The sequence below is a fragment of the Megalobrama amblycephala genome, linkage group LG20 (genome assembly GCF_018812025.1).
Source record: "Megalobrama amblycephala isolate DHTTF-2021 linkage group LG20, ASM1881202v1, whole genome shotgun sequence".
Lineage (NCBI taxonomy): Eukaryota > Metazoa > Chordata > Actinopteri > Cypriniformes > Xenocyprididae > Megalobrama > Megalobrama amblycephala.
Genome location: NC_063063.1, coordinates 32,563,190 through 32,573,962, shown reverse-complemented (window position 1 = coordinate 32,573,962; position 10,773 = coordinate 32,563,190). Strand labels below are relative to the sequence as shown.

Genomic DNA, 10,773 nt, shown 5'->3' with positions numbered 1-10,773 from the left:
GCCTACTGGTTAGTTATTTTGGTGAATTGTATTAAAACCAGACCAAAAATCCTAATAATAAAATTAAATCATAATATTTATTAATGTAAAATGTGGAGCCCACAAAAATAAAAATAAATAAAAAATGTATTGTCCCCATTTTTTAATTAATAGATAATAAATGAGATTTCAGTGATATTTTGACCACTCAAATAGGAAATGTCCCCGGTTTCCATTTCAGAAATCTGGTCACCTTATTGTATCATAACTTTTTTATTTTGCAAGTTCTTAAATTGAGACCGTGGAGGGTTAGATACTAAATCCAGTATTACAAGATTTTCTGATGTGTTAATATGGAAATATGTTCCCAGGAACTTCGCACCCCAGGAAATTGTATGCACCATCAGAGCATATTCGAGGTATCATTACTTTATTATTTTACAAATTCTCAAAAAAACAAGAGTGTAGAGGGCTAGATAAAATCATTCTCAAACAACATCCCAGCATTACAACATTTTCTGATATATTATTTTTGGAAAATATAATCCGAGGAACTTCGCACCCCAGGCAACTTTATTAATTCACAAGTTGTGGAGGGTTAGATTAATTAATTCTCTTATGAAATCCAGCATTAAAACATTTTCTGATTTGTTAATATGGAAATATAATCCCAGGAATTTTGCACCCCAGGAAAATGCACACTCTAAAAAGATTCTTTAAAGGTTCTTTACATGCAGTGACAGTTCTATTTAGGACCATATCATCCTGAAGAACCTTTTATATGTTGAGATGGTTCTTTGCATTAGAGTTTAGGGCTATTTTTCTCAATTTTTTATTTTTCAAATCCACATTCTTTTTTTTTTTTTTTTTTGGAGCTCAAGATAGACTATCAACACTCAAAACAGGACTTCTTTCTTAAAATTTCTATATCTCTTTCAAATTGTAACTGGTTTCCTGCCAATCATGTCTTTTTATCTTTTAGAGTTTGTGTGACCAACTCTGGGCCAGGTTTCCCAGTAACGATGTATCTGAGCTCTTAGGAGCGCACTTTATGTGTGTTTCCCAAAAATGCACTTAACATGAACACGCGAGAATGAGTTGTGCTACTTATAAGGAGCTATCCATTTCTCACGTGCTGAAATTTTAACCATAGAATCATATCCTTTAACGTTTAACCTAATAATCGTCATCCGGATGTGGATTAGAAAAAAATTAAAATAAAGATACCTTTCGGAAAAAAATTAACTTCTTGAGGAGGTACAGCGAAACAAAGATGTCATTCTCAGAAGATTTAAAGGACACCATACAAATAAGGAATATGTATATATATGTAATAAAACTATGTTGATTCAATGTTTTTGATGTCCATGTGTTTGCTGAACCACCCAAATCTTATGAGAACTGGTATTACTTTGGTAAAGGCTACTTCACAAAAGCAAGCCATAATACAAACTTGAAAATGCTGACTGGTTGATATTGCAGCAAATTAATCTGTAATGTTTTATTCTATGTTTTAATCCAACCTGCTAGTCCCATTTGCTGTCTTGGTGTTCAGCACATTGGACAGCTCCACTGGCTTTCTAAACTCCCAAGGACTGTGTCTGTTTGTACATGCTACCTATGACGTTGATTTTGGGTAATATATCTTAGAGATGTAGAAATCTTATTCACAAAGGACGGATAAGCTTCAATGATATATAACACAAACACCATCTAATATTTTTTTCTTTTAGTTTTATGTACATCAAAATATTGGTGTGACCCCTTTTGATAACTCTGAATTTGAATTACCATAATCATTCAAAAATATTTATTGTATTAATACACTAAAAAATGTTATTTAAATTATTACAAGGTGTATTTGTTTTAAGGGGACTAAATTTGTCTGTGAAAAGCACAACTAAAAAAAGAGGTATTTCTTGTCACTCTTTCTTCACTTTCTTGTTTCTTTGTTGAATACTATTTAAAAATAGTTGTTTAAAAAATACAGATTGAAACATTCCATTAATTCATTCTACAAAATTGATTTGACTTTGTCTGATTTATTAACAGACCATTTGTAAACTTTTCATTATAAATTCCATGAACTGTATGTTCTTTGATTATTAAAATAAAATTAAAATTGCTTAAGGCTATTACTGAAACAACATTCTCATTATTGACAGGTATTTATGTATTTGTTCATAATGCAGTATTACATTGAAATTATTATGGATAAGGAAAAGGAGGATACATGTAAAAATATTTGTTAAATTTCTAATTGATTTCAAAATGATGTTAGTGATAACATGTTATGTTTATATTAAAATATATACAAGGTCCACCATCCACTGTCTGTGGTAAGGCGGAAGACAAACAACTGTACATGCATTCTGTGAGTGTAATATACACAAGTACCTGAAACAATGTCTTGAGGTATGTATTGAAGGGAAACACATGTGCAGCGCATATGGTAAAACTGCAAAGGCGAAGTGCACCAAGGAAACAAAAACATTGTTTCTTCATTGTTCGTTTGCACTTATGCAGAATGCCACCACACTGGCTGAGATCCAGTCTTTGTTGCAAGACATGCAGAGATGCCTTGCCCATCCTTGATAGTCTGAAAACACAGCAGACTAAAACACACAATCAGCCTGTTTTTGCTGATGTTTCAATGAAACGCCTCTGGAAGAATTAATTCTTCAAAACTCCAAAAACAATCGTTCATGACTCCGCATTTGCAAAAGTCTTGACAAAACATTTGTGGAGGTACAGAACACACAAGGGAGTGGTACAGCTCAAGCTAGTTCATATTACTGTCCAAGCTTAATTCAGATTCTCAAGCCATACTTTGTAACATTGCCACTATGGACAGGCATAATGTTAAAACATCTGGGGAAAACTTGAGACACAAATACACAGGTTGAGAACTGGTTTCGAACAACAGAGCGAATTGTGCTGAAGAACAAACTCCACAGAAGACCAACGGCCAGATTTATTAAATGGGGCAAAGTAGCGTGAGAGAGTGCAATTCCACAAATGCGCAGATGGGAGTGGCAAGATTTATGCATGATCTACTGCTGACGCACAAATTAAAGAACGCAGACGCAATCAAATCAATTACATAATGACCAAAGCAATCTAACAAGAGCAGTGCAAATGAGCGTTGGGTTGCAAATAAGCAGGGCTGATGCTCATCAGGTGCGGGTCGACACAGGCACAACTTGTTAGATGTAATATATGGATAAAGCCTTGCTCTGGTATTCCAAAGAAATTAATACGAGTGGAACACGCTCTCTGTTCTCTGCATTGTCTCCTCCTAGAAGCAACAATTGCAGCCATGTCGCAAAATGGGTTAAGACATGCTTTTGTTGACCGTTAAATAATGGCGCAAATACCAGTAAATTGACTAGCGCAAACATTAGTAAATCGCGTTGCATGATTCATTTAAATACTCTCCTCCCTTAAATTTTGTGTCTGAAAGGGAAACTCCTACAAATGCATATGCAGTAAGGCCAGCCACAAAAAACACGGCTAATTCAGCACTAATTTTGCACTCCATGTCTTTAGTAAATCCTGACAGTAGTTTTTAAACACCCATTTAATGAAAAATATTAAATGTATTTTCATTAAATTGAACTTTTATTTAGTTTTGGAGTATGGAGAAATAGGCTTATTCCTCACTTGTTAAGGCCAATTCACACTGCAACAACAGATATCGACCAACAGCAATAGACACTTTGTTGGGTTTTGTCATACACTGTCAGTTGCCATTGATTAGCGTTTGTTTTCGCCGATTGAACATCGTGTACTCCAACATTTTTTTTCTGGTTTGGCTAAAAGGGCGATGTAGTTTCTCTAGTTGCTAATATATTTTATACTCAGTAAAACTAAAGTAGCCAAAAAGATGTTCAAGTACAGTAACTAATTACTTTTGCCCAAATACTTTAAACCACTGATAATAATAAAGTGGTATACATCTGGAACAGAAGACTTGTGTACAGATTTGTACTTTTGCATAATATCTAATTATTGCTTTGATGAATTATATTTTCATTGGGGGCAAAAAATGTCTGTAACATCTGCCTGAGGTGAGAAGTGCAAACAGGTTGTATCCAGGGTGAGAGGGGGTCTGTGATGATGTTACCTGCCCATTTCTTCACTCTGGAGGAGTACAAGTCCTGAAGGTTGGGCAGGTACACACCAATCATCCTTTCAGCTGACAGTCCGTTGCAGTCTTCTTATGTCTGATTTGCTGGCTGACCCAAACCAGACAGTTATAGAAGTGCACAGAACCGACAGCTGAGTGAAACTGTGTCATCTGCTCCTGTGGCAGATTGAAATTTTTCAGTTGACAAAGATGGTACAGCCTCCGCTGGGCCATTTTCACAATGAAGTCGATGAAATTCTCCCACTTAAGGTCCTGAGAGATGGTGGTGCCCAGGCACCTGAATGACTCCACTGCCTCCACAGCACCGTTCATGATGCTGAGAGGGGGTTTCTCCTACAGTCCACTATCATCTCTAATGTTTTGAGCATGTTCAGCTCCAGGATATTGTGACTGCACCCAGACAGACAGCTGTTCAACCTCTTGTCTGTAAGCAGACTCATTACTGTCCTGAATGAGGCCAATGACTGTGGTGTCGTCTGTGAGCTTCACAGAGGGGTCTTTAGAGGTGCAGTCATTTGTGTTGAGGGAGAAGAGCAGAGGAGAGAGAATGCACCCCTGAGGAGCTCCAGTGCTGATAGTGATGCTCCTAGATGTGTTTTCCCAGCCTCACTAGCTGCTGTCTGTCTGTCAGGAAGTTGATGATCCACTGACAGATTGAGGAGGGTACAGAGAGCTGTGTCAGATTATACAGGAGGGCATCCTTGTGTAGCAGGATCCAACAGGAAACAGGATCCTTGCATAAGTCCCTGGTTTGTCCAGATGTTGCAGGATGTAGTGCAGTCCCATGTTAGACACGAAACTTCAATTTTAGGGAGAAGGGAATTGTCCACCCTAAAAATGACAACTTCTTGTCAGATTTTTGAGATGCATTTTCCTCGGTATCACCCTTGTTCTTGTCCTTTTTGGATCTGAAGGGATTCTTAATCTGCAAACAAATGACACTCATTTTTAAACAGAATTCATTTCAATAAGTAAGTACAGGTATTGGGCAGAACATTGAACACTTACTGTATACAGAGGAGAAATTACCTTTTTAAGGATGTTCGACTTCATCATCTTGAACTTATTTCTGAAGGTCAGTTTTGGTAGATCCTCCTGTACTGACACAGCCTGACTCTGCACTTCAATCTGTGTTTCTAACTGTTCAATCGGTGGAAATTTCTTTGCCAGCAAGTCAAAAACTTGACTGACCACCAACTCTGTCAGATGATCCACCACTGTCAGACCGAAATCCTCTTCTTTGATGATGAAGGGCATCACTGGAGTATTTTCAGGGAGTGTCGCAGGATGGGGGAATCTGGAGGACACAAAAAGACGATGCACAAGTTCCTCCACAAAATAATAGAGGAAATCTATAGTCGTCATTCTGATCTCCTCCGAGACGCTCTCTGCCTGCGACATCTCACTTCTTAGGACGCAGTTCATTAAATCTGTGAGCCTTTGATGCAGACGTTCTGAGGCTGCGTAACTGTTGTCCTGCTGGCTGAAGTGACCGTTACACTTCGACATATAGAGGGCGGTCATCAGTGAGTCAAATAAGGTGGTGGTCTTTGGCCCGTCACTGCCTGAGGGTTGATCTGACTCCAGCAGGACAAGTGACAGTCCACCTTCAGATGACTCAAAAGTCGGCCGCAGAACTGGGACAGGCCCACTTTCCCATGTTCTGGACGCTGCAGTAGGATTCTTTGACCATGCCTGAATGACATCCTCCACAATGTAGTCAATCACATTGCTTGTGGTCTCCACCGTATGGCTCGTTCTGAGAGCACACGGGAGTTTGCCCTCTATTGCCGCAAGGACCGTGGCGATGGCTGTTGTGGCCACTGTGCGGGAGATGTGGAAATGCAAAACACTCAGCTTTCGGATGACCTCACTAATCAGTAATTCACCAATATTAGTGCAGGAATCATCCGGACGGAAGTAAACGAAGCATGGTGACGAGGCTGCGTTGATCTTCAGCATGTTGTTGTGCATCACCACATTCACCCGATGACAAACTTCCTCCACCACAATGCCAGCGAGTTCAGAGGAACGCGGATCGTCTTCACCCAGAGAGTCGCTGAAATCACATTCACCACTGCTGAGGAGACCATCCACCGTGATCCCAAAAAGAGATTCAAGTGGATACACATATGGAAGCCGTTCCATCTTCAGGATCGCTGGCGTTTCTGATGTTAATGGCCTGTTTGAGTTCAGAACTGCAGATGGATTCATGCCCACTATTCCAGATAGTTTTGGCATTAAATCAATTGCAGTTGTGGCGGCTGACGTTGCAATGGAAGTCAGCATTTGATAGATTTGCTGTCTGGAGAACTGTGTGGAAAAAGTTAAAATGAGTTTCAGTTCTAATGATGTGAGTTGATTTTTATCACATTAAGTTTATGCTAGCTTACAGTTAGTGTGTGTTTTAAAACATGGATTAGATTTTTATAGTGAATATGGAAAAGTAGACTTACCCGGTAGCTCAATGCCGCCTGTATCACTTCCAAATTCCTGAAAAACAGACAAATGTTAATATAATACAATACGAGTAAAGTTTTTCATCAAATTTTAATGTTGGATTGACAAAGTCTAGTCTGAAAGTTTGAAATATTTTTGATTTTAAAATGTTGTGAACATTCTAAGACGTTAACATGTTTTAACAAGTTGCTAGCATTTAACATGATTTAATAATATTGATTTCTCAGTTTTTACTGATATGGATTTTTAAATTTCAAGCTCAATATTTAAGGCTATATTTAAGTTGTTGCGACGGTCTGCTTAATATATGCTAACACTTTATTTTGATGCCCCCCCATTTTCAAGTACATGTCAACTTAATCCATTAATCCTACCTCTAACAGTCAACTAATAGTTCACTAATACTCTAATGACTGGTATTTGACATGTAGGAGCAACATTACTTATAGTCAACAGGATGTCTAAAAGAGACCATCAAAATAAAGTGTAACCAAAAAGTGTAATAACACAATTACACAACTATTTAAAAATAAGTTATAACTAGAATATAAGTGAATTTTACTAATAAAAACAGACATACTGCTCAGTCAGATTCCACATGAAGTTGCAGATGACTGATGGAAAAGTGTCATCCTCCAGCTGCGGTGCAGCAAGTGTTGCAGCTAAACGGGCTGCAAAGGCCAGTTCTCTGTGATGGTCTGATTGAACTCTAGTATTACAAGCCATTGTAATCTATCATCAATCACTGAGTAGAAGTTTGCTCTGTAATCACTACTGCAGACAAATGTGGGCTCAAGGAATCCTGCAGCTTCATTTATAGTGTGCTGACTGTGACATCACCACAGAGAGTCATGAATAATTAATCAGCACTGAACATTCTAATGGAATGTTGGTGGAATGCAGACTGCTGGAGGAATGATCATGTGATCTGAACTACTAAAGCTACTAACAAAGTAGATGTTTTGATTTAAATGAGTCAATGATTGGATCGTTATTGCAGTGATTATTATTATGTTATATGTTCTTCTGACTCTAACTGATGGAGTGTGTAGCTTTTCATTTCTTAAATAACCATGTAGGAACATCATGGCCATATTCCAGGACGACCATGTGAAGATTCATCAGGTTGTGAAGGAGCATGAAGAATCATTTCACACATGAATTGGCAGACCTTGAAATTCATGGAAAGTCTTTGGGATGTGCTGGAGGAGACTTTACAGAGTGCTGGACTCTTGTGTTGTCAATATAAGATCTTGGTCAAAAGAATGATGCTCTTCTTGAATTAAATAAATGTTGTGATGTTATTTCCATCAAGAGGTGTCATATGTGTGTCATCTTGTAATTAAGCTGTTATTGTAAATGTATACACTCATTTGTTTAAGGCGAGACACCCCAGGTGAACAGGATAAAAAAAATTAACTAATAGATATCACCATACTTCATTTTTAGTATTATCAAGTTTTCTGAAATGTTATGTTTAAATAAGTAAATGAGGCATTATCTAATTACAAATGCGCTAATTTGCATAAATGACTAGAACAAAAATCTGAACATTGGATGAAGTCAGGTTCAAAGTTCATGTTTCATTTTTTGACATAGTCAAAGGTTTTTAATACTGCATAAATCATAAACAGCCAGAAAATACATTTTCACCATTTTTTAAATCACATTTTGTTTGAAATCAGGCAAATTATATATCAACAAACCCCTCAGTAAAAAAAAACAAACTTCAGAATATAAATAGGAATAAAATGGTAAAGTTTGGTGTAAGTTTTGCTGAAGTGGAGATTTCTGACTCAGAGCAGGATAAAAAAAAACTCATTTTGAGAAAATGGCCTATTAAGATATGTACTGCAATTTAGATCTACAGATGCAAATAGTTAAAGTGCTATAAAAGAAAAGTGTAATAGTCAAAAGAAAAAAAAACACTGAAAAGTGAAAAAGGGCAAAATCTCAAAATTGGCAGGTGCATGAAAAAACAGTGTTCAGGTATATTAGTAAGTGACAGTCAATTTTCTGACCATAAAAACATAACTGATATAATCTTTGTAAGTTATGAAAGCCAAATGGGTCAGAATTTGTGTGCTTTGACAACTGTTTTCATAATGGCGCTAGGCGTTAATTAAGCACTTTCATGCGATAAGTTAACGCCAAACGCTACCACGTGTTAAAATAGCGGCGCACGGCAAGTCAAGTTAATGCCTACACATCACTCAAAATGTACATTAGAGATGCATAGATCAGCTTGAACTTCACCTGAATCCAATCTTAATAATAAACATTAAAGTAAAAGTAAAAGTTCTTTGTCAAAGTAAATAAATTTGACATCATTAAACTCTTTTACTGGAATAAACCAGGGCTAGTCAGGTCTGGTCCTGGAGGGCCACAATCCTTTAGAGTTTCATTCATTCATTTCATTTCATTTATTTATAAAGCACAAATAAACACAACAAAAGTTGACCACTGTACAGAGAAAAGAATAAAATAAAAGACACAGTAATAATAAAAAGACATCACTAAATTTAAGAAACCAAGAGTTAGAATGAATGAAATGCAAGAGTAAGAAGGTAAGACTGGAACTTTGATTTAAAATCATATACGGTTGAAGCAGTTCTTACAGATAAAGGAAGACTGTTCCATAACTTCGGACCGGCCACTGCAAATGCACGGTCACCTCTCAACTTCAATCTTGATCTTGGACAAGACAGAGTAATGCTGTCTGAAGATCGCAAGCATCTAACTGACGTATTCACGTTTAAAAGGTCTGACAAATAGAAAGGTGCCAGACCATTTAAAGACTTAAAAACAAACAGCTAAATCTTAAATTCAACTCTATAATGCACTGGCAACCAATTAAGAGACACTAAAATTGGAGTAATGTGTTTCGTTTACGAACCCCAGTTAAAAAACTGGCTGCAGCATTTTCTGAAGCCGTAATCCAACATACAATGACTTACAGTAGTCCATTCGAGATTAAACAAAAGCATGTGTGACTCTTTCAAGATCTTTAAAAGACGGGAAAGTTTTAACTTTTGACAAAAGTTTAAGATGAAAAAAACATGACTTCACTACTGAATTTATTTGTTGGTCAAACTTAAGGGAAGAATCAAAAAGAACTCCAATTTTTCATAGTTGGTTTCATATAAGAATTTAAATGACCACAATTAATATTTGGTTTTCCTTTTCCCAAAGACAATTATTTCAGTCTTACCCTCATTTAAATGCAAAAAGCTCAGAGACATCCAGGACCAGAGTTGATTAGCCCTGGCATAAACTATAGATGAGACAGGAAAGTATAGAGGAGAAACATGTTATGAGCTACACTTCAAGGTTTAGACACTAACACTAAAGTCATTTTATTAAGTTCTTAGGATTCCCACTAAAGAAAGAATGTTAAGTACATTTACTCCAAGATTTTCCAAAGGGCCTCCAAGTGGATTAGTTTGTTCCATCAGCTGTTGCAGATAGTCGGTGTGAAATGGTTTGGAGGTAACGTAACTCTCTCAGGCCAATGCACAAAGTACCACTCCTGATGCACGATGACCTCCACCACCAACTTGTTCTGCTGGTGTCTGAGAGTCTTGATGCTGCAAACATCTCCTGCATTGCAGTATTTGGCAGCCTCTGTTGTGCCAAGGAATCCCAGACAAAGATTTGCAATGGTGGCTGGTGCCTCTCCAATCTGTGAAACCGTGTAAAATTTGTCAAGTCTTTAATAATTTTTTGTATGTAGACAATGCAGAGCCCACATGTGCATTTCTACATCCACAGTGGCCTCACTCTCAAGAAAAAGGAAGAGTTCATAGAACCCATTTCACGCCCCATGCCACAGATCGACCCAACGTCTTTCAATCCTCTGGTTGTGTGCACTTCTTCCTCTAAGAGCAGTACTGTGGTGGTCAGTCCTCTGGAGGGGACACCAAAGTTTACATTTTTAATGTGACTTGCTGGTATTTAAAAAAGTGGATATCAAAAAGACAAGAATAGGCATAAAGACATGTTTAAGAAATTAAAAACTACTTTATTAGTTTGTAATTTCCATCAAGATGACATAAAGAATTGGAAATTCAATATTTTAATCTTTGTTTCAAACAATGAAAACTGAAAACTTGAATAAAAAAATTAATAGAAAGTTAAAACACTTCTAAATAAAATTACTTTTATATATGATTTATTAATGTGTA

The 10,773-nt window shown here is 37.0% G+C and overlaps 1 protein-coding gene across 1 annotated transcript; it reads right to left on the bottom strand.

Annotated features, from left to right (window-relative positions):
* Positions 1-217: 217 nt before the first annotated feature.
* Positions 218-7,985, bottom strand: LOC125255522. The gene is made up of 4 exons (XM_048170838.1): positions 7,170-7,985; positions 6,586-6,622; positions 5,159-6,442; positions 218-5,054 (listed from the first exon to the last, which is right to left on the bottom strand). Exons 1-4 carry the CDS (start codon positions 7,313-7,315, stop codon positions 4,917-4,919), a joined length of 1,605 nt encoding a protein of 534 aa, XP_048026795.1. The 5' UTR covers positions 7,316-7,985; the 3' UTR covers positions 218-4,916.
* Between the last annotated feature and the right edge of the window lie 2,788 nt (positions 7,986-10,773).